Source organism: Salminus brasiliensis, chromosome 2, assembly GCF_030463535.1.
Source record: "Salminus brasiliensis chromosome 2, fSalBra1.hap2, whole genome shotgun sequence".
NCBI classification, from domain to species: Eukaryota; Metazoa; Chordata; class Actinopteri; order Characiformes; family Bryconidae; genus Salminus; species Salminus brasiliensis.
The window spans coordinates 24,837,158-24,861,503 of NC_132879.1; the positions used below are offsets into that span (position 1 = coordinate 24,837,158).

Consider the following 24,346-nt stretch of genomic DNA (forward strand, 5'->3'; position numbering starts at 1 on the left):
TTGGTTATACTGATACCAAATGTGAAGAATCCCAATCAAATGTTTGTAGAGGGTGCATGAAAAAAAATGTACAGACACTCTGTACGAACACTGAAGCTTAAACACCACACTGCTAAAACAATTCTACATAAAGGAGTAGGAAAAACTTATTCCAGTCAATGTCAGAGACTGGTAAATGGTTATAGGTAGATGGTTATAGGAAATGTGCAATTGAGCCAAAGGAGGAAGTACCAACTATATATATATATATATATATATATATATATATATATATATATATATATATATATATATATGTATATATATATATATATATATATATATATATATATATATATATATATATATTACAAATATAAGTTAAAGGGATACAAAAAGTCATAGTAAAACACCTAGTTTGGCAAATGAATGCTTAATTGTGTTAAATTAGGTGAGCTAAAGAATAAACAAATCCCCCCGCTGGCCAGGGTGCCAGGAGAAATATGAAACCAAGCTTTGTTCTTCACATGCTCACATGATCTCGATATCCACTACTTTCCTCAATAGGAGAAATTCTTCTCACATTTTACCGTATAACAGTTTTAACGGTACAGAAACGCAGCATGTTTAAAATGAACAAGTAGGAAAATAAAATGAAATAACATACTCATTTAAAATGAATTAAAACATATAAACTTCCTAAGTGGACCTCAGTGGAAAATAAAATGTAAGAATAGAGTAGAATGCGCTCCTTTTATGGAGAAATTGGGGAAGTTGTGAAAAAAAGATATTAACAACTCTAGCTTTTGTGTTACTTTAGGCAAAATGTCCACTATTTTCTGAAAAGATAAGTATGTTCCTGGCATTACAACGAAAATGTATGAAAACAGTATGGTTAGAAAACATGCATCCAGCTAAACAGGGCATCTTGCTGGAGAATGCTGATGTTGGCCCAGGTTAACAATACACAAGAAATATCCAACAATATACTGCCATATAACGTTGTACTCGGGGGCTAAAGGGAACAGTGATGAGGATCCGTGTCTAATCTGAATAAGTCATCATTTAAACCTCTTTCAGGCCCATAATAATGTAAAACTGTGTGAGCTGCTCTAGAGGCCAGTGCAGGGTCAGGGGGTAAAGGCTGTTCACCCAGGATTCTCGGCTGCAGGATACACAGCCATCTTGGGTCTACGAGGAGAGGGGAAATTAATGCGGTTAGTGAATTTCTACATTTATTAACAAACGAAGCAGCGCTCCGCACGCCCCGGCTCAAATACAGCACGAAAACAGAGTCGTAACGTCGGATGATTTTTAACCTCGCATGTAGGTTGAGTTTGAACAAATGGAGCGATGCGTTTACACGGACTCGTACGTCTCTGTTTTTGTCCGAGCTAGCAGCGTTAGCATCAGTCTGCTATCTAAAGCTAAAGGGCTTAGAGAGATGCGGGCAGCAGCGGAGCGGGAGGCGCAGTGGCCTAATCTACACTGCCTGCAGCAGCAGCAAAGATACTTTGTTAGCTCGGTTACTAGCTAGCTAAAGGCTAGCGCTTCATCCGGTAAATAATTCAAAGAAACGCTTTGTGTGTGCCGTGAGCTGAAACGCGATCTACGGTCTAATCTGAAGCCAAGTTAACCCGCTGTGGGATCGACGAAGCCGTATTTTGTCAGTAGCCGCCGTTCAAGCCTTTTCTTCTTGGTTTACGCTTAGCAACTTTAAGCTAGCGCTAGCTCCATAGCTGCGGCTGGCTTTGTCGGCTAACATCGGTTAGCTTTAGCGGGCTAGCTGGTTTGAGCCATAGCCATCAATCGCTCTCCATTTAATTTTCTGACGTTAGCTAACTAGCAGTCTGCCCACACCGGCTTTGTAACCAGCTAATTAGCCCGGCTAAGTAACTGAAGTAATCTGGGGGACGTGCTTTAGTCAAATTCTGCCAACTTTAACGTAGTAAAATATCGTGGACTGCAAGTAAGAGCCTCTGTCTGTGCCGAAATAGTTTGCCAGCTAGCCAGCTAACGCTAACTCAATTGCAAGTCGCAGTCCGTCGGTGTATTCCGGCAGTACATCGCTCGTTACTGTAGTTTAGGTAATCTGTCGCCGTGCTTTACATTGTCGACGAGATGTTTAGCTAGTTCATAACTTTCTGTTCTCTTTCACGCATCCAGTTGCTGCTAAATATTGAGCTTGTCTGTCAGTGCCAACTGTCAAGCTAATACAAGCAGCAAATGTTTATGTAAACAATGGAAGTGATGAGCAGTGTATTCTGTCTGCATCTGGCTCGGTTTATTCTGCAGTGTCAAATAAGTGCCGGCTAGTGTTGTGAGATTTGTCTTTTGACTTTTTTTTTTTTCTTTTTTTTTTTGGCTTGTGTGGTCACATGGGTTTCATGTGCTCAGATCTTTTTCAAAACAGCCATAATAGTCCTAACATTGGCACCGAACAGCTCTGAATGCTTGTATTGACAGTATTGTGTGGCTTTACAGCCTGCTTACTGATTAAACTTGGTCCTTACCAAGTTCTGAGAAGTTACAGATTCTATAAAGTTTACATCTGGACTAATCTGCCAAAACCTTTGTGTTTTATTTTATTGTTAGTTTTATGTGGAGTTTCCATCACAAAATGCCTCCGATGTTAATGCATATCATAACCCAGTAAATGTTTCAGTGGCAGAACTAGTGCTAAACCATAGCATCAAGAAAAATTGTCATTTGGGTTCATTTTCAACCATCTGAACTGGGTGTTTTGTTTTGTTTTTTCTTTACAGGTGACGAACGGTATGTTCAGTGCTACAAGAAAGAAGTTTGAGGGGGTCGAAAGCGACTACCCAGATGAGAGCATGTACTATGGCCAGCCGTCGATGTTCCCTCATCGATCAGAGAAAGATGTAAGCTCAAAAGTTACTTGCTCTGTTTGCCAGTGCTCAAAATCAGAATGTCTCTCCAGTTACTTAAAGATTAAGATTACTAAAGACATTTTCGGAGCACAAAATGTAGGAGAACTAAAGACTTTGTACGTCTTTTAGATGCTGGCATCTCCCTCACCATCATCGTCAGGTCAATTGTCGCAGCTTGGTGCAAGTTTGTATGGTCCACAAAGTGAGTGCATTTCTCTTATTTGGCTGGTATTGCATTGCAGTTTTGTTTTAGGAAAATACTGTACAGCTTCATTTATGTTTACATCTGTGGTGCCATGTTTTCTCTAGGTGCGCTAGGCTTCTCAATAAGGGGCATGAACAACAACAACCCTCAGTTAAACCGCAGTTTAACACAAGGTACTCAGTTACCGAGCCATAACACCCCAACAACGGGCGTCCCAACAATGTCCCTCCATACTCCACCTTCGCCGAACAGGTAGGCCTGTGGTCATCCTTTCTGTCAGACCTGTATTTAACTAATGCTTCCTTTTGTGGTTGCTCTCTCTGACAACTGTGGGAATGTCCCTTATACCTGATTTAAATTTCTTTTTGCTTTGCAGGGGAATTCTACCCATGAACTCCAGGAACATGATGAATCACTCGCAGGTGGGTCAGGGCATGAGTATGAGTGGCAGGACCAACAGTATGGGCAGTTCGGGCCTTGGCAGCCCCAACCGCAGCTCCCCCAGCATCATCTGCATGCCAAAGCAGCAGCCAGCACGACAGCCCTTCACCATCAACAGGTAAAGTTTCTGTTCTTAATGGCATAACTTAAAAAATGCATGCAAATGCAGTCTAGTGCAAAACCGTCTTGATGTAGCAAAGGCTGGCATGCACTGGCATCAGTAGTAGCTTAGTGAATTTACACTAGAGACCATCAACTTGATTGCAAGTGTCTCAATTGTTTTAACTGTCAAATGATTTAAAGATTGGATTTTTTTTAAAAAAACACTAGGAAATTCAACCTATGTGATCAGGATTGTGTAGGTGTTTAGGAATGCTGATGGGTTGTGCTGTAGCCATGGCAACGTAAACAACCCCATGCCAGCAGTCTGCCTCCCCCCATTTTTTATTTTATTTTCTGTCAAAGGTTAGACTTTAAATATGTGGGGTGTCAGATCACAGAGGCGCATTTAGTTAGTAGTCACTACAGTAGATACAGTACTGTTATGTCAGCTCAAGTATAAATGGTATAAATCAATTATTTCCACTCCCTGCATGCTACTGAATGCAGTCCAGTCACTGCAGCCACATATTGCTGCTATTGTTAAGCAAACTGCTCTCCACAAGTTTAATTTATGTGGAATTATGGAACCGAGATCTTTCTTAAAGTAGGCACTGATGCAGAACTGCTGGCAGAAAACCAGTCCTAATTCTGAATGGTTTATGGGACCACTTGATGTCCTAAGTATAGGATAACTCAAATCCAACAAAAATCTTAGACATTGGAATGACAAACTGTCTTTATTTGACAGCTAATTGTTTTTGTGCAGAAGTGACCTGTGGATAAAGTTATGAACACATCAGTAATGCTTTAGCAAGGCTACCATATTAATCTGTGTGAAGCATTGCCAACAAAGATTAATCATGTGATCATATGTGTAGACCTAAACACAATGCAGTGTTAGTAGTTTTTGTTGGCCAGCCTGTGTCAATAATAACAAACATCTTCCTCAGTATGTCAGGTTTTGGAATGGGGCGAAGTCAAGGGTTTGGTATGAACTCTTTATCGAACAACATCTTCAATGGGACAGGTAAGTGAGAGATTAATTAAATTTGAGCATTGAGTGTTTAGTACATCCCCACTGTTTAGTCAGGAATTATGATTGTAGCAGTTAAATTTGAAAAAGATGGTGGGCTCAATTTGTTTTTACAGTTTGGCACTACATGCTAAATACAATTCTATTTTGGTACCCTGTTTTATAGATGGGAGTGAAAACGTGACAGGACTGGACCTCTCGGACTTCCCAGCGCTAGCAGACAGAAGTCGGAGGGAAGGAAATGGCAACCCAACACCGTTGCATAATCCCCTAACTGGAAGGGCTCCCTATGGTGAGGAATCATATTTCTCACCAGTAATAGAAAACTGACAGTTAAGTTAATGCAAGTACATTCAGATTTAAGATTAAGATTTATTTTTCTTGCATCGAACTGTTTTTAAAAGGGACTGTTAATGTTGTTGCTAAATTATGGATTATATGTATGTTTGTCTATTTATGGTGACAGTTGGGATGGTCACAAAGCCATCAACTGAGCAGTCGCAAGATTTCTCGATTCACAACGAAGACTTTCCGGCATTGCCTGGGCCGAACTACAAGGATCCAACGTTGAGCACGGACGAAAGCAAATCAGTCAGTGTTTCTTTACCTTTATTTTTTTTGTATAACAAACCTGACCAAATAATCAGTTTGTAGCAAATACTAGTGTTGAACTAACTTGGCATGTTATTTATTTTTTTGTGTATTATTACCCAGCAGAACTTGAACTCATCAGCTAAGAGCAGCTCCAGTGCAGATGGCCCCAAGTTCCCAGGTGATAAGACATCAGCACAGAACAACAACCAGCAGAAGAAGGGGATCCAGGTCTTGCCTGATGGTGAGCTTCACTGTAAATCCAAACTGCTGTATGTTGAGCATTTATTCAAACAATGACCGATTTACTTAAAGCAGAGCTTTTATTGTAACCCTGTAAGGTGCATTTGTGACATTTACATAGTGTTGTTTCTGACCGTTCATTAATCAGACTTAATTAAATAAAATTAAACACCAACTAAACCAGTTTATTTTGAAAAAAGGATCCAAAAATGAAATTACTTGGACTAAAATCTTCATTTGCTGCTACCCTGATTTCTGATGTATCTTTACTTTCTCCACAGGCAAAGTGACAAACATTCCTTCAGGAATGGTGACGGACCAGTTTGGAATGATTGGGCTCCTGGCCTTCATCCGGGCAGCCGAGACAGATCCTGGCATGGTTCACCTGGCATTGGGAAGCGACCTGACTACACTGGGACTCAATCTCAATTCACCCGAGTATGAGATCTCTCTAAGCTTTCAGAGACAGGAATACATTAACTTTTCTGTCCCTTTTTGTGATAAGTATTGGGTGTTTGAACAAGTAATCCATTGCAAAAGACTAATTGTCTGATAAACTGCAATAAGGTAACTAACTTTTTACTTCAAAATGTAACCTCACTACTTTACTCTCTAAAACGCGCACACATCTGTACTAACTGGAAAGAACAAATTAGAGGCACACGGGACCCACAGCAGCATCTTATAGTGCAGGGCTAATTTTTTTAGGGTGAGCTGAGGAACGCTTGGTAACACTTAAATAATTATAAATAGTAAGAACTCTGGTTCACGTGTTTGTTGGGAATAAATGGCCTAAAGTGAAGTTACTTCATGACAACAGTAAATGGTCTGATGACCATGGTTGCCAGAGTATTGTAGCAGACTTGTGAATAGACAAAATGTTGGATGAAATAGCCAGTGACTACCTTCCTTTAAATAACCATTTCTCTCCCTGCCTTCACTCTGAACACAGTCTGTTACACTGATTAGGGTTAGAAATGTCTGATGTTTTTAGACTACTAGTCAATAGAAACAGCTGAAACAGTTGCCTCCAAATTAAGTCTCAAGTAAGACGATGTCTACAGAGCTTTTGTTTGCCATCACGCTTACACCACTTCTTATTCTGCTCTGCTCATATTTTCAATCAGAGGTACATAAACGGCTGATGCAGGTAGCACATGCATGTAAGAAGTACGGTCCTGGACAATCTGTATAGAGAGAATTCCCAGTTTAACTCTGTTGCACAAAATGAAAATGAGTAATGCAAGTAAAATAATTCTTAATCAATCGATAACTGTAATGTGATTAAGAGAACTTGTATTACTTTAGTACAGGACAAATAAGATACTCTGTTACTGTGATGGCTGCCTCTCTCTGTCTCTGCTCTATTCCAGTAGTGTATATAGTCATTGCAGTAAGGTGACAAGTTTTTTTTTTTCCTCTTCTCCAACAGGAATCTGTATCCTAAGTTTGCATCTCCTTGGGCCTCTGCACCATGCCGACCACAGGATATTGGTTAGTATCTATTTTATTTATCAGTGTAAGCTCAACAATGTTGGCTTTGCACTTCAGTAATTGTGGTTGGGCTTCTTTTTCAGACTTCCATGTTCCCTCTGAGTACTTAACCAACATTCATATAAGGGACAAGGTATGTGACACTGGTGTGAAATTACATAATTGTAATAATTACAAAAACAAACCACCTGTGTAGGACAGAGGTCACTAATTAAATTTACATTTGAAGTTTTGTTAGTAATATTGTGCATTTGTCCCTTCAAAAACACACAGAAAAACATTAACTATTGTTATTATTTGTTTACAGCTGGCTGCAATAAAACTGGCACGTTATGGAGAGGACTTGCTGTTCTACCTCTACTACATGAATGGAGGAGACCTCTTACAGCTTCTGGCTGCTGTGGAACTGTAGGCATCACTTCATACTTTCCATGGGCATGCAGATTAGTTTAAATGACATTAATTTATATGACCTGTACTAAGCTTTCAGAATGTGGCTGCAGGGATGAAGTTGCAATTGAACAGAAAATACAAATCCCATTGATTCTGTTTAACTCGCGCAACATTTTGCGCCCGTGTTACAGCTTTAACCGAGACTGGAGGTACCATAAGGAGGAGAGGGTGTGGATTACACGAGCACCCGGCATGGAACCCACCCTGAAGACCAACACCTATGAGAGAGGGACATACTACTTCTTTGATTGTCTTAACTGGAGGAAGGTAGCTAAGGTAAAGTTGGGAACTTTTGCACAACGTAAATGTTCTTTACTGCTAACTGTACATCCAAGTGGAGAACCATTTAGAAATGTTCTACTTTTAAGAGTGCGCAGGTACCGGCCAGCATTAAGACTGTGTACCGGTGCAGAACATAAGTACCACTGTAGTAATTCCAAATCCCCTTGTCTCCTCCCATTTTAAGGAGTTTCACCTCGAATATGACAAGCTTGAGGAGCGGCCTCACGTGCCAACCACCTTCAACTACAACCCGGCCCAGCAGGCCTTCTGAAACAGAGTCGCTTAGCGTCTGTGAGCTCCAGGAGCAGACCTCAGGGCCAGCCAGCCGGCGTGCCCAACCACAACCTGGTTTTATTCCTCACCTGTCTGGACAAGGACTGTGGGAAGGGGGGGTGGGGGGTCTTCACCTTAAGAACTGAGGGGAGGGTCCCTGCCTTACAAATTATGTGCTGCCCAAAAACAACACTCAAAACACAACATTTTCACTGTTTTTAATACCCTCTTGCTTTTCTCTTTTCTTTTCTTTTTTTTCTCCTTTCATTTAGAGCACAGGTCTGTGTTTTGTTTACGCCTCAGATCAAAAGCCCATTTGGTCTCTGGCAGGAGAACTGACTTGCAGTACAACAAATACACAGTGGTAAAACCAAGACAAAAAGGCTACGTTTCGTTTTCCGAAACGTACTGTGCTAGTAAACAGGACAGACACACAAACAGATCCAATACATGTGAATACAAAAGGGCGGAAGAAAAATGCAATGTTCATTGTTGCACTATTTAGTAATAAAAGAACACAAAAATTGTTTTGTGCTTTTTTATGTGGGGAAAACAAATTACTCTTCTCCTGCTTTTGTCTGGAAGGGTACACACCCTCTTTACATCATGGATTCTCTTCCTTGTCCTTTGTTCCTCTCCTGAACATTCCTTCGATCCATCATCTTAACCCTGCATCCGATCCTATACCCGGTCAGGTTTTCTCTGCCTAACTTCAATAATTACAAAATCAGACTGTTTTAGTGACCATTGTGGAAACAGCTTGTGGACCATCCTCACCCAGGGGGCTGTGAGATTACTGAGCTACATTGTTCCAGAAGAGAAAAAAAAAACACTTTTCAGTCTTTGTTACGATTTTGTAATAAACGTGTACATTTTTTTAATTTTTTGGACATCACATTAATAAAGATATGTATGTACGAATGTGTATATAATATATATATAGATAGCTGTATCTATATATATATACATGACGTCTATTTTGGAAAAAAGGTAACTATTATCTGCTCAGCCTCATTTTTAGGAGGTGAGCGGTGGTGGCATTATGTGTTAGAAACAAATAAATGAAAACAAACAAAAAAAATCAAAACAGACAAAACGATAGTGTTAATAATGTTGAGCTGCCAGACAGGGCTTCACGTTTGTTACCCTGTGCACTTAAGACCAAGATGAATAAAACAAAACAAAAAAAACAAGGAAGGCCTGACGTTCTCAAACCAAGGACATTCATACCCAGAAACGATGAAGGTGGAGACATTTCAGTTGCAGCTGTTTGAATAGAAGCATTTCATAGGAAAAAGGAAAACCGGTACACCGCTAACGAAAGTCTGACCAGTCTTGTATTTTCTGATCACATTTAAAGCTTCTTTCTTTTCTTTGTAATAAAGCAGAATGGCTTTCCTGAACCAGTGTTTGTCTCTCTGTGGGAGGGGACTGAGGAGCAACATGTTAAAGAGCTGGCTGGGAGGAAGACTGAGAGGACGTTTCTGCAGTAGGACAGAATGAAGTAGACAAAACAAAGTGGTGCGTTCACTGGGTCACATGAATATGAGATTTGTCAGAATGCTCACACCTTAATGGAAACAGCTGAGCTTGGTACCAGAGCTTCATTACTTTGCAATTCCTCTGAACCAAACCAAGTCTTAATTAATGGTGTGTGTGGTGTGGTGTATTCTTTGACCAGTGGGTAATAGTTGAAGAACACAGACACTGCAAGCCAGTACTCATATTTAAGAAATATTTTTAATAATGTCATTATGGTATTACTCATAATGGCCAACTGTACACAATTGATTTTTTACAAAAGGTGAAAAGTGTACAGAAGAGCATGAAGAATCAACATTCAACTGGAATGTTTCTGAAACTACAAATTCATCATGTGCATCACTGTCTGAATACTGCATATTAAGGCTTGTGCAATGAGATGTTGCCTCTTCCACACAGTGCTTCTGAATTCCTTCACATCTTAAGCCACATTCATGATTTATACATGCTGATTTGATTTTGAGGGAAGAAAAAAAAATCCCAAAACGGCACCCACTTTTAAATGGTTTAGGCAGCGGTTAGGTGGGTTATCTCAGAACATCAGTTTGCTACATCTCAAACATCCACTTGTTTTTGTTGTGTATTTTTTTTAGTTTAGTGAAGACAGTTAATTTACTTGACCAGGTGTAGAGTGCTACTGCAGAACCACACCTTGAAGACGATCCAGGACCAGTTATTCTATCAAGTTCAATCACATGAATGAAAGACATCCACTTAGATTAATTAATGGAATTAAGGTGATTATTAATCAAAATAGAATTAGTTAATGTTGTTCTACCTTTTACTACCTTTGACTTTAGGGGCAAAGTATTACACCATATTAAAATATTTCCTTAAATGGGAGTGGTTAACAAAATAATGCCATCTCTCACTGACCAGTAACAGTTGCCAAACTTGCACACTTGGCATGTGTAGTAGGAGTGGTTGTTCAATCCAAATATAGCAGAGGGAAAACAATGTGTAGTGGCAGTGCCCTGGCTTTCTAAAAGCAGGCCACAAAGCAGATCATAAACAACAGTCAGTTCTGCTCAAATTAAGTGCATGAGATGTAACAAGTGTTCCATTACTTTCTCACTGTTCCTTCATGGTTGAAAAATGGATGCCATTATTTACCCCAACGTATTACAAGACTCTGTTACCATCTGAAATATGGTAACCTATACCTCCCTCTGGGTAAGCTTTTATTTACAGTCTAATATCTCTGGCAAGAGCTGTTCCTCAGTTTCACTTGGCGCTGGAGTCAGTGGGGACTGCAGACTCGGAGGAAACCGCATCCGCTTTAGCAACATCCTCTGAAAGATAAAAATCAGCATTTAAATCAACATCAGGATACAATATATAATATTAAACTTTGGGCATTTCTTCTGGTGGTAGGCATATCTGGTGGTAGGCATACAAACTATCTTCTCAGACCTTCACCCCTTATACAAACACACTCTGCATGCACGCACGCACTTACTGGAACTGTGAAAAATAGCTCAGTCACACTGCACCCACCAAGACTTCTCCCCACTCACACTACACTGGAATTCACATCATATCCAATGTCTATATGTAAAATATTTTATTTTGTATATATTTAATACATATATTTTTTATATGTAGGATCAATGCACCCATGTTATTTTTTTTTGTTTTTTACACACAAGCGACCATACACATGATTTATCATCATATTTTAGGTGAGAAATATTACTGCAGTTATTTTTCACAAAGATTGAAGGGGAAGGGATGTTCAACTCAAGCTTGGTGGTCTTGTTGATCATTTGGAATGACCAGCACACAAACCTAAGCAGGTTTTAAGAAAAGTCTGTCATTTTAGTTTATGCTAATGCTGTCTGCTGTTGTACAATGGCCAAGAGTAAGACCTGGTGTCTAGGTCATACACACATGGCTTCAAACAGCTAAAGACAGAGAGCTAAGATGGTTGAAAAAAGAATACATGTGCAATACACATATTATCAAAAGATTGCACAGTTATATTATTTGCACAGGTTCAGAGATATTTAAGATCATTTATTGTGTCTCCGTCAAACATCAATGAACCCACCCCTGTCTTTCTTTTCCTGGATTTCTTCGGCTGCAGTCTTATCAGCCCTGAAGAAGATCCGTGCACTGCTCAGAGAAAAGTACAGCAGCTCGAACTCCTGCCAGAAGACAAAAAGACATTTAGTACCAGTCAGCAGTGCAAAGAAATCCCTGAACATGGCCATCCCATGTTTTTTCTATGATGAGACAAGGAGCATTTAGAGCCTCAAAGCCTACCTGCAGATAGATGTCCAGTCTCTTCTGAGTTAAGTTCATGGTTTGCATGAGCTTCTCATCTTGGCTGGTGGCCTGAACATTCTGCTCTTTTACCACTGCATTCATCTCCTTCAAGTACTTCTCTCGAACTGCCTGGAACCAGTGCAACGAGTCAAACTCTTGATACTGGTCCAGCAGCTTTAAAATGTAGGCAACACCTTAGGAGAACACAGGAAAATAGGGGAGAGGAGGTGTTCATCAGAGAATAACAAGTACCGAAATGTACGAGATGCATACGTGATTGCAAAATTTGGGATCCTTACCCATGGCAAAGCCATCATCTGTAAAGGCTGCACCATTTTTGTTTTTTTTGTTCAGCTTCTCCTTGCAGCTTATAGAGTGCTCCACAAAATTCACTGTCTGGAATTTGGAAGAGGAGGGAACATGGGAAAAATGTAACATATACTGCATATTAAAAACATTACAAGCAGAGGTGCATCAAGATGCCAGCTTACCAAAGGAGGAACGATCATGTAGAAGTTCCTTAAGTGCATATTTTTCAGACTGCGGAACTCTGGGGCAAACACACCCACAAGCATTTTGAAATACTCAGTCCCCTCTGCTGAGTTACTTGTCAGGTCGCTGAGGACAGAGTCTAGGAGGCTGAAATGAAGGGGGCAACATTTTCTTGAGTGCTCTTTTAACCTTTGACAAACATTGTAAACTTTATTCTCAGAAATGAGGCCTTAAGTAAGGAATTTTGCTAAGTATAATTATTTCCACAGAATGATAGAAAAAGTGATGCCGTGCTTCGGTACCTGGCTGACTTCTGGGTCTCATCAGAGAGACCCTCCTCCTTCACCAACTCCTCAAAGTTTACAATGTCCTCCAGATCAGGAACAAACCTAAAACCGTCAGGATTGCACATTATATACTCAAACCCAAACGCAGGAGTACAAACGCTGATCTGGGATCAGTCTAAGGCCTTTACGCAACTGTGTGAACAGACAGAAGCTGATCTTTCACAAAGACATCTTAAATAACAGAGCTAAATTATTTAATGTATGTTTATGTTAAGCTGAATTTTATATAAATAGAAATGGGCGAGAGCATCTTGGGCTTAGGACACCAACCTAATAGCACTACTGCAACAGTGCAGGCCTCCAGAGCGAATCATTCGCACATACCCCATTGCGTTACCTAAGAGAAAAGAGACATGGAAGCAAGGGACAGATCAGCATGAAAAATAACGATACACAAGTACACACTGTAATTCCAGTCACAGTAGCATTTGTTAAATGGCAGTATGTAGAAAATGCCTTACCAATCTGGCTGATGAGCTGTCTGAACTGGTCCAGGTAGCTCTGACCATCTGGAGTGATGCCTAGTTTCCTGATGCCCCGGTTGAATTTTTCGGCCCTCTCGAAGGGGTACTATAAACATTCAATTAAAATAAAAACAGAAAACAGATCATGCACTATCCAAATAGAAACACTAATCTAAAAATCTACAAAACATACACAGCTAGTTATTTTTCTACCTTCTGATCTGACTGGTCTTTAGTCTCTCTGAAGAAGCGGATATCCTTGATGAGCCTGGACTTGATGTGCTCGTCGTACATAAACTGGCTGAAGATGTAAAACTTCTTCCGGAGGAACTGATAAGTGAAGTTTACCTGAAATTGCATGTGACTTGGTCAAGGTACTGCCAGATTTGACAGCCTATCACATCAAGAAAACTAGCCAGGGTAAATAAAACACCCAACATGTAGCAGAACTGTACATACAGTAGTGTTCATGATGCCAGTTCCATGAGTGCGTATCGAGTTTGCAATGTGCCGGATATTGATGGTGTTCAAGTGCTTGTTGTTGCTGGTCCTCTCAATGAAGATCTACAAAATGAAATGCTCATAAACACCAGCAACTAACATGATCAATCAACAAATGACTGAGAACAAATGATTTCAAGCATGAGACTCACCTGATTGTTCAGATTGTAGAGATAACGCGAGACAAATACGTGGATGTTCCTCATAATCTCCAACACATCCAGCCCCTAATTGATATCAATTTGACTACATTTGACTATCAATTCGAAACATAACTCGCCACACTTTTACATTGGTCACTAATGTGAAACACACATTTTCAATTTTTCAATTTTCAACACACATTTTCCATACCTGTTCCAAAGTCTGGCTGGGGAGATGGGCCTCAGTCATGACTAGACCATAGCGCTGCGTAGCTAGGTTTCTCATCTCACTGTACGTGGCCCAGTCATGGAGAGCCACTGTTGTGAGGTTGTAAAATGTCTTGTCCAGGTAGTGAGTTACGTAGGCTACATGAGGAACAACAACAGTCGTTTCTTACTTTATACAAACAAAAAAAACAGCATGCTTGGGATTTATTAAGGTGTTAGGAACAGCCCTCATTTCAACTTGCCTTTGATGTCAATGAAGCGATTGAAGAAGCGGATAGGCTTGAGAGAAAAGAAGTGAGCAAGGTCCTTCATGCCTACTTTAAATGGATTCCGGTCATCCAGCTTCAGGTGTGTGTGCACAGAGAGACGCAGATCCTTCTCTATCTCCTTACACAGCTTGTCCAACAAATGCTAATTAAAGGAAGAGACATTGTCACAAAGCAGCTTTACTCAATTGGTAATCAGTAAGAGGACAAGAAACCAACAAGACATAAAGACCCCAGGTGAGCAAGGCAAAGGAGACAGTGACAAGGAAAAACTCCCTCAGAGCTGGAGGAAGAAACCTTGGGAGAAACCAAGACAATGGGGAAGTCATCCTGCTCTGATCATAACTATTTATAAATTACTGATAAAAGTCACCGAACCACTGTTCTAATGCTCAGGTGTGCAACAATCATAATATCATAATAATCATAATATAGTATAACTTAATCTAATTATAGTAGAGATGGTAAGATTAATGAAAGTAATGATGATTGACGGTGGTAATAAAAATAGTGGCAGATAATTTTTTTTTATCCCCGCCCCCCAATCAGTGTCATCTAAGGCTGACAATTGCTCATGTAAACCTCAATACTCAACAAAACAACATAATCTTGGTAAAACAGGCCATAATTAGTTGCTGGTTCGCACAATGAATTTTTTTTTAAAAATATCCTACTTCTTATAATAACAAATCCAGAAATATCTATTTATATGCATTTTATTTATATGCATTATGCCTATATTGTAATTTTATAAGTGCTGTCAACATTGTCAATGTTTTTTTTAATCTTCCCTAGTTCAGCTTTTTTAATCTTTGAAAGGCTATGCATGCCTCAATTTCAAGTTTCAAACGTTTTTATTTTTTTTTGCTTGTCTAATTTAAAAAGCTTATTTGATTACTTACTTATTTGTTTGCTCTATTAATCTTAATAACGACAGATGAGTGAGTACTCGTATAATTAAAAATGATTGCCCTAGTATGAGCCTTCAGTCTAAATTAAGAACTATTATTTCTTTATTTAATCAGTTTCGATTTCTGTCACTGCTCTCAAAGTCCTGTAGCTGTGTTCTTTCTCACCTCATTGAAGACGTCCATGATCTCTTTGTCATAGCACTCCAGCAGCTGCTCACAGGACTCCATGTGTTTGGCGTGCAACATAGTGGGCACACTGTCTCTGAGAGCACTGAACATATACTGGAGGACAGAGAGTTACTCTGAGTGACCGAAAGCAGAACTTATCAGATTGTGAAATTTCTGTTCCTATAGCTTAAACAACTCAACTTCACATAGAACAGAATCTCTGTAAACTTACATGAATCCTTGCTGCATCCACAGCATTTTCATACACATCATCCAGGTAAATGGGAAAGATTGCTCGGTGCCAGTAGAGAAAGCTGCAATCACACTGTATTTTGACCCTGGGGAAGAAAAAAGATCACATCTTACTTCTACTGTCAGGAAAACTGACCACATATATTTTATTTACCATCGGAGTCTCACCTCTCTCTTAATTCACTGATCAGGTCCAGCTTCTTAAGGACAAGTTGTAAAGGTAAAAGCTCCTCATCCTTGAAGGTTTTCTGTGAAACAAATTATGGAAATGCCACACCCTTGTAGGCAGTAGGCTGCAGTAGCTTTTCAATGAATTCTGGCTTCTTCTGTATCAGTACTCTGTACAGCAGAAAGGCCAGCACAAGGCTTCACCATCCAAAGGCAGTCTATGACTTCTCTTAACTTGCTCCATTCAAAACTGGCTTATGCCCATATGTGAACCCCATGCCCAAGCAATCCTGTAATCTTACCATCTGAGTTCCCACACTGAGCGCTAGAGACACCACCAGTCTTCTCTCTCTCGTGCTCGGCCCGTTCAGTGTGTTCTCAGCCAGAACCAGTGCTGACAGCACATCCAGTCTCTGCTCACTGTACTTCTTATCAGAGATCACTCTTTTCTACAGGAGAACAGAGAGTTACCTTTACTATTTTTTATCTTCTGGTTTATCTGCCTTCTGTGTTGCCACAGTTTGGTGTTTTTGTAGTTCTATACATGAACGTTTTTTTAGAGAAATAAATAATAAAACACTAATAAAACAGTAATGTGGTGGGCATACAATGCCTTCCAAATGTTTAGGATAGTTTGTATATATGATCATATGACACCTCATATGAAATCTTTGTCTTTGGACATTTGATCATCATTTTAACAATATTTAGAGATTCAGGTAAAATAACATAACAAATAAAAATTTTAAGAATATAATAGAAAAAAGACATCCCCACAATTATTACTATTAAAGATCTTTTTCAACCCCTTCCCAGACTCCTATGCATCCACAACCTTCTTTGGCTCCTTGGCACCTATTTCTTTTTTCACATGACCATTTACAGCATTTTTTTATTTTTGTATATAAAAATAAAATATAAGTCGTCTACAATAAAGATAAAATTGCAGAAGTGAAGAATATACTGTCTGGATCCTCCAAGGTCTCAAATACTGAGATTTACAATGAGCAGTACATTTAATTGAAGCTCTAAAAAGTCAATTAAAGCACTATTAGTAAGTTACTATGAGTGAATGCTGAATAAAGATTAGGTCATCAATCCATTCATTCAAGATTTGTTTCAACCACTTCCTCATATGACCCTATACCAGAAAACTAAACATAACCTCATCTCCTTTTCGTTTGACCAATTTCACAACACAGTCTCATCTTCTTGTTGCTGCTGCTGATAAAAGATTTGTAGGATAGCCATCATGATGCTTACAATGGTAGATGTTTTGAGGGTCTTAATTCAAAGTACTTTTTCCATCCACATTATCATTATCTCCACGCTGGCTGATGCCTACCGGCTCCAAACTCAGATAACAAAGACAAAAGCCTTTACCTTAGCTGTAGAAATGGAGGACAGGGCCTGTGAGTGCAGCTGCTGAGTGATGTGCGACACGGAGTCTGCAACTACTAGGGAGCGCCGGTGAAATGTGTGCTCTACTGCCTAAAAAAAGAAAAAGAAAGTGACAGTAGGTAGACTGAATATGACCAGTCTGTCATAAGAGTAATTCAAATAACTACACATCTGTGGACAGTCAACCAGAAAACTGTACTTTCCCCACCAAGCATATTCTTTAATAAACCTAAAGGTTTGGACTCAGGACACAGTAATTGGGCTTTCAGGACCAGCCCTTAGAATTCATTGCAGAAGGCTGTTCCCATGCAGGTTAGCTCTGTGATAGAACAAAAGCAAACTTTACCTTTAGTAGTTCCACCAAACGACACAGGGCCTTCACAGAGGTTTTGGTCATGGGTCTCTGCATGGACATGTACAGGTTCATGGTGGTTTTAATGATGGTGCTGATGCTGTAGGCATACAGGATCCCCTACAGGAAAGACACACACAATGTCCAAGTCTGTAACCCTTCTGTATCCCTACCATTTTGCTGGCTACATGCCAGACAATACAACAATGGTGCTGTTTACCTGAACAAAGACGTTGCACCTGTTGCTCAGGTCCTCTGCGAGCTTGTCAGGCCTCTGCTCCTTAGATAAGATAGCTTCCATCTTCATCATCCAGGAGGTCACAAACACGTAATAAGACTGCACATCCCTGCAGAAACAGACACCCAAATAGTGTCACAGACTGATGATGGCTTTTAAGGATCAAAAGATGCAAGTTGCAAGCATAAGCCATACAGGAGGCATGCTGATGACTGTACATTTAGGTTCAAACCAACTTGTCAAAGGTTTCTGCAGAGTTGTCATCACACAAAAACACCTTCTTAACTTTCAATGAAAGTCAATATAAAAGGATTTTGTTAAGCCATTTTGGAGCATTTCTATCGGCCCATGCTTCAAATGTTTATGATGAGATGTAAAGAACAACTGATAGGCTTAAATTATGTCAAAAATGGAGCTACAAGGTTTTTGCATGGCAGCAATGGTGTATACATCTGTTTTTGCAGAAGCCTACAACTCACTTAGTTAGTGATTGTGCCTTTTGTTGCAAAAATGTATCTCTGCTGGTACGAATGGACTGGAGACTCTTTTTATCCATCAGTTTTGCTGCTGCTGGGACTTTATTAATCAAAAAGGTGTCAGGAAACCAGATTATGTTGGCCGAGAGTGTCACTGCAGGGACCTGGAAAATAAAAGAAAAAAATTGTATCATATTCAAGGGCACGTTATGTGCACATTACAGTGAACTAAGCCAAATTAGGATATTTTTAACTCCTGGTGCATCTACCAAAAAGTATGACCATAACACAAATCAAGAAAAATACTGAATGATAAAACTCAAAAAAGGCAATGCAGATATTAGTTTCAAGTAAAATGTATACAAAAATGTATGAAATGCTTCAAAAGGTATAAAACCATCAGACTCGGGTAGGTAAACAAACCTTTTTGCACACATCCAAAAGTGACTTATAAAGCTTCTTGTCAACAGTTCGAAAGATGTGGAAATGCAAGACAAAGAGGCCACAGACCCCTGCATATTTATCTCTCTGGTCAATCTCAGCAGGTTCCCCTGTGAACACAAATACTCAGGAATTAAACAAGACCCTACTGACAAATTTGGGTAAGGTATTTAATATATCAATATGTCTGTTCAAATTAATATTAGACAATCATTATTTGGTCATTAGATCAATTAAAAACAAGCAGCTACCCACCAAGCTTTGACTCCACATTGGTAAAGATAGTGCGGATGTTGTGGGCAAACTCCTCAGCAAAGGCGCTGTTTTTAGAGACAGACACCCCCTCCCCAGGATTATCAAACCTCTGATCTACACAAGCCTATCAGAAACAGAAACAATATTAAGGCTTACACATCTACAAGCCCACGTGATACCCCTATGCTGCTGTATGTTTTTATGCAGCTGCTAGTCATATTACAAAATCACAAAAATGACTGAATACTAGCAATGTGTACTGGGGATTTAACAGTTGCGTTGGAGACTGGCTAAGCCCCTGTCAAAGCTAGGAAGTACAGTTCAGATCCACATGAACGCATACAAGAGCTTAGCAATTCTCTCTGCCAAGGCAGAATTACAGTCCTGTGATCTGCAGCTGAGTCTTGTGACCTACAGCCTTTTACAGATTTTTAATTCAGCCCTGCAAGAAAGACAAAGGCTGTCCCAATTTATGTTAAACAAAATCTTTTTGTATATCTTGTAGTCTTCTCTTTTGTCTTATGGTACATAAAAGGGCCTCACATTGTTCTTCGATTCAAAACCTCTCTGTAATACCATTCTTTGCTTAGTAGGGAACAAAGTATTGTGCCTGAAAATTCCCCAAGAACCCATAATTACTGAAAGAGTTGCCATATTAACCTGAAAGATCATGCTGTCCAGCAGCTGTCCCTCCAGCTTCAGCAATAGCTTCTCAAATGGCTTCAACTTCTCTTCCGGAATAGCAAACTTAGACGGGTTATGGTGGACAGACTTAAGTAATCTGTGAAGTCAAAACATGTGTTTATTCCCTTGATCACATTAAATCAGAGTGCAGTAGGAGACTGTTCTTCTAAATGCATTTAGGGTAAGGCTGGGGTTCACCTTTTGTACATCTTCCAGTGGTCTCTCAAAGTGGCATGGTTCTCCATGATCTCATCCAAAGTGATGAGCACCACCAGCAGCTCACCCAGGTGCTCATATACTGTCTGCATCATACCAATCAAATTATTCACATGCCAAAACACAGCTTTAAAATGTTTAATATAAGAACATACAGACATACATAATTCATTAACTGTACCTGAAAATGTACTCCAGTGGACTCAATGATTTTTGTGGCAGTTCTGAAACGAAGGACAATAAAAACAAAATCATAAACCACCATCCAGAATAGAAAAAGAAGGATCACAGAATATCACAGTGAATAAAATACAACAAACGCATCACAGTACTAAAGACCTCACTTGTTGCTGCTGTACAAGGCAGCCAGCTGATGCACCACGTTTACCACAACCTCAAAGCAACGCGACACAAAGCAAGACAGCTCCTGTGTAGTGTGAAAATGAGAGACAGAGAGGGAGAGAGAGAGAGAGAGAGTTCACTCAGTATAAAACTGGCTGGTAAAGCATGCAACTAACATGTGCTGATGTAATACACGCTAAACCACAAAAGACAATCCACCTGCAGGAAGGAGATGAAGCGACCCATTTGCACTTGGCACTCGCCCTCAACCACACTGGTGTCAGAAACTGCCAATCAGAAACAACGTTCAGCAAGGCTCAAAGAAGATACCATCCGTGAATGAGCAAAACTTTGGACCATAGCATGCAATGCATTATGTGCTGCTAAGTAAACAACAATTTCTTGGTCAACACACTTATCACAAAACAGCAGTTACTGAATCCTATAAGAGATGTTTTAAAGGATAAGACAGAATCAAAGATGACTACCTCCTTCACCGTAGTACAGCAAACCATTGTAGAACTTTGTCTCAGCCTAAACAGGGGAGAAGATCACCTTATTAAACTGTTTCTAACATACAAAGATACAGAGAAACTCTTATATTGCTTCATATTCGACTTTGAGTATGCTATTGAATTTTATATAGAATTTATGTAAAACTGACCCTAGCATTGCCACATACCTCATATTTCAGCTTCTTAACTTCACTGCAGAGAGCCGCATAAACTGTAATGACTTTATTGAGAACCTGAATAATGAACAGCAACAAACAACATCATTTAAATTTAAAAGGTATTACATGACATCAAGTCTGTTACAGTAAACACAGCCAACTAGCCTATCTGACCCCTGATAAACACATACTTTATGCAGTTTGAGATACTTTTGAAAGATTTTCGTTTAAAGTGGTCAGAAATGGTGAACTATTCTGTATCCACTGGTGACTCACCTTGTTTTCTGTCTTAATCAACTCCAAAAGTGAGGACTGTTCATAGGGAATTAGCTGTAATGAGAAAATAAAAAGGGACAGAATAACTTCTGTGTCTCTAAAAGCAGGTAAAGAAAAAGAACCATCAATGCCCTTTAACATCACCAGGTTAACCAAATTATATCGCACCTTCAGAGCTATTGGATCCAGAGTAAAATCCCAAACATCTCCAATGGAGTCATCCAGGGCTTCCTCAATAGCTTTGAGCTGAGATGTATAGTCCTCCAAGAACTTTGTGTAGTTTTTCAGCTGCACTTCGGTATGAATTTCTACAACATAAACATGGGTCACAGCTCATAATTCAACATTACAGGTCAACAGCACTGCAATACGGCAATCAGCAGAAGTAGAGGGAAGGTAAAATGGCAAAAATACAGTAACACAGATCACACCACAATTTTTATTTTGTCTTCAGACTGATAATTTGGAACAAAAAGACATGGAGACCTCAATGTGGTGTACATGCCCAGCATTACTAAAACATGTTATGCTATATAAACCAAACAAAATACTGACAAACCCCCTTAACTTAAAGATCTGACCTATTGTTCATAGGACTGAGTTCAATAAAAATAAAAAGTTTGTATTACAATATTAATATTAATAATAATATTAAAAAACACACATTTATAAGGCATATAGTATAATTCTTCATAGTTAACATTTTTAAAGCATTTCATATACTGTGAAGCACAAACCTCAGTTAGAAAGGACTAATTATGTTGTATTTATAATTAAACAAATAGTGGGACAGCGTTCTGGTGAAATCCACAATATAACACCATATTGCATACACCTCTAGAGTGTATCTACAGTTTTTTTTTTTTTTTTTTTTTACATGAAATAAAACTAAGAAAGGAACCCATGGCATTTCCAAATCAGAACATGGGTGGGGAAAACTTACAGGTGGTGCCTCATTAACCATGCAAGTGCATTACTGCCCATTTAGTGCTTAAACGCAGATTGTCAACATTAGCAAGCGATACATTGGCAAATACAAATATATGGAAGAGTGCAGGAACGTCAATCACAAATATCACGGTGAACAGATGTGATCATCCACATGCACTACAGTAGCGTGGCTAGAAAAGTCAACGCACTCTCTGCTCCTCGCTGTCAGTTATGGTCATATGACTAAGCGGGGCGAGCAAGTGGGTAACGGGGCTAACAGGATAGGGTAGCTAGAGCTAGCAACGTTAGTGCACTGCAAGATCATTAAGCACGAAACTGTCTTTGAACTGGGCTGTTGATCACTGGATCGATATGCTAATTTCACAGCAAACCACCAGATCTAATTCACCCGATCACGGGACGTTAGCTCACAGCAACGACGGCATTAACTATCTATCTATCCAGCTACATCTCACAGTAATGAAAACAATATTTCATGTCTGCTGACCTCCTGACTTCACAACAAGGCAGACTGATCATTCAAGACAGACTGATCATTCAAGCTAAGGCTTGGCAAGCGCGCCTGATCATCTGACCAAAACACAGCCAGGCTGCTAGCCTGGTCGCTAACCCCCGACTGCTAACTGTTAACGTTTGATCGATATTTCAGCTGGACGAGCGGCTGAAGCTACTGACTACTAGCCTAAACAGAGACGGCACTTACTCTGAGAGCCATCGTCGAAGCGATCAAACTCCCAGTCGGCTGAGATCGACTCCCCCGCCATCCTGCTAAGCGAGCTAGCGCGGAGATGGTCGCTAGCAGACAGCTGCCCTCCGCAGGATAGAGAGAAAGTAGCTAGCTAAGAGAGAAGCGGTGTGAACAGGGAACTGCCTCCGCTTCTCAGCTCTCTGGTCCCATGATTTGCTGAAGAACTTGAATTTCCGGCGTGGAGCTCGCAGGGAATTTTAAAGTAAAAGCTGGATGGAGAGGACTTTCCCAAAAAAAAAAAAACATTTGATAGCGTTGATTAGTTGGACAAACCCTAAAACAGCTCATTAACCCTCAGACTGCTGAGCACTCCCTGTTTGCAAAAGCCTACAAACATTAAGAGAAAGGGGTAAAGCCATGGACGCCAGCCACGATTGCAGCATGACATCCATAACGTTATCACGACGTTGAAATGTAATTATTGAGAAGAAAATAACTATGATAAGAGGCTGTGACTACGAGCGAAAGTAAGGAGCTGCTGTGAAAGAATTACTCCGGGACCCCGTACAGATCCAATCCGGTCCGAATAGGGTTTAGTGCCAAAGTGTCCAAAAGTAACCATAACATTTTCAACATTTTCGCAAGAAATACTGGTACTGTAATACTTTTTGGTGCCATGAAAATGCTTCAATCTTTTGCTTGTAGACTGTATATAATACAAATGGCCGTTTTAAGATCCTGGAGTTCAGTCGCTGGCAACCCAAGGGCAGATACCAGGGCATGTATACCCTGGAGGCGGGGGAGGGCTTCTGATATTTGCCCTGACATGAGATTTTTGCTGGACCTGGCAACCCTGGGGAGGACGTCCACGCTGAGCTCTCTGTGTCCACCAAGTGGCTTAGTCGTGGAAAAACACTCGATCTATACCATAATTATCTCTCACTCTCTCACTCACTCTCTCACTCACTCTCTCTCTCTGTCTGGTGTCTGTCTGAGGTGTTCATCATATTCAGTATTTCTGCCAGGCTGCTCAGCTGCGGGACATGGACACACGGTTGCCATGAAGGTATTTGTGGAGTATTTCTTTTTTAATCTGATTTTGTGTTCATGTACTTTCTGATGTTATACGTTAGAGAGAAGAAGAGCTGTAGTCTTTACAAACAGTTGTAAGTCAGATTCCTTTCTGACATACCAAACTCCAGGAAACTTGAGTCAGCATGGAGGTTCTTACTCCACACTGTCCCGTTGTTGTCAGGAACAGCAGAAGGCTGGTGGAGTGGCACGAGGAGTGGGAAGGGAGTTATCTTTTTTAGCTGGGTCTAAGTGGTTAAACAATGATAATAATAATAATAATAATAATAATAATAATAATAATAATTTATTATTATTATTATTATTATTATTAAATTAAAATGATCTGTAGTGGTTTTACACTATATATATATATATATATATATATATATATATATATATATATATATACATACATACATATGATTAGATGATAACTGCGTGATGTAGAGGACATGTACTGGACTGAGGAAATCCTTGTATGTATTTAATATGTTTGTCTAATATTTGCCTACTTGAAGAATACAAGATACATTTTAGTT

The 24,346-nt window shown here is 39.8% G+C and overlaps 2 protein-coding genes across 3 annotated transcripts; one reads left to right on the top strand and one right to left on the bottom strand.

The window, feature by feature from the left end:
- Window positions 1-1,145: 1,145 nt before the first annotated feature.
- Window positions 1,146-8,871, top strand: cnot2 (CCR4-NOT transcription complex, subunit 2). Of its 2 annotated transcripts, none has more exons than XM_072671640.1 (15): window positions 1,146-1,196; window positions 2,745-2,864; window positions 3,003-3,075; window positions 3,183-3,330; window positions 3,455-3,637; window positions 4,572-4,648; window positions 4,821-4,946; window positions 5,121-5,245; window positions 5,369-5,489; window positions 5,770-5,926; window positions 6,921-6,982; window positions 7,066-7,115; window positions 7,290-7,390; window positions 7,567-7,711; window positions 7,902-8,871. In XM_072671640.1, exons 2-15 carry the CDS (start codon window positions 2,757-2,759, stop codon window positions 7,986-7,988), a joined length of 1,563 nt encoding a protein of 520 aa, XP_072527741.1. In that variant the 5' UTR covers window positions 1,146-1,196; window positions 2,745-2,756; the 3' UTR covers window positions 7,989-8,871. The 2 variants fall into 2 exon arrangements, with proteins under 2 accessions (XP_072527741.1, XP_072527748.1); XM_072671647.1 differs by having other exon boundaries at window positions 5,372-5,489.
- Window positions 8,872-9,711: 840 nt separating this feature from the next.
- washc4 (WASH complex subunit 4) lies at window positions 9,712-22,953 on the bottom strand. The gene is made up of 33 exons (XM_072671626.1): window positions 22,749-22,953; window positions 21,263-21,402; window positions 21,095-21,148; window positions 20,828-20,893; window positions 20,634-20,679; window positions 20,365-20,432; window positions 20,148-20,230; window positions 19,985-20,027; window positions 19,786-19,889; window positions 19,564-19,684; window positions 18,904-19,027; window positions 18,631-18,758; window positions 18,211-18,371; window positions 17,714-17,840; window positions 17,488-17,613; window positions 17,124-17,231; window positions 16,043-16,189; window positions 15,741-15,820; window positions 15,553-15,658; window positions 15,318-15,434; window positions 14,218-14,386; window positions 13,959-14,113; window positions 13,757-13,831; window positions 13,563-13,667; window positions 13,317-13,451; window positions 13,101-13,209; window positions 12,910-12,976; window positions 12,595-12,681; window positions 12,292-12,439; window positions 12,100-12,196; window positions 11,798-11,994; window positions 11,583-11,679; window positions 9,712-10,824 (listed from the first exon to the last, which is right to left on the bottom strand). Exons 1-33 carry the CDS (start codon window positions 22,807-22,809, stop codon window positions 10,757-10,759), a joined length of 3,519 nt encoding a protein of 1,172 aa, XP_072527727.1. The 5' UTR covers window positions 22,810-22,953; the 3' UTR covers window positions 9,712-10,756.
- Between the last annotated feature and the right edge of the window lie 1,393 nt (window positions 22,954-24,346).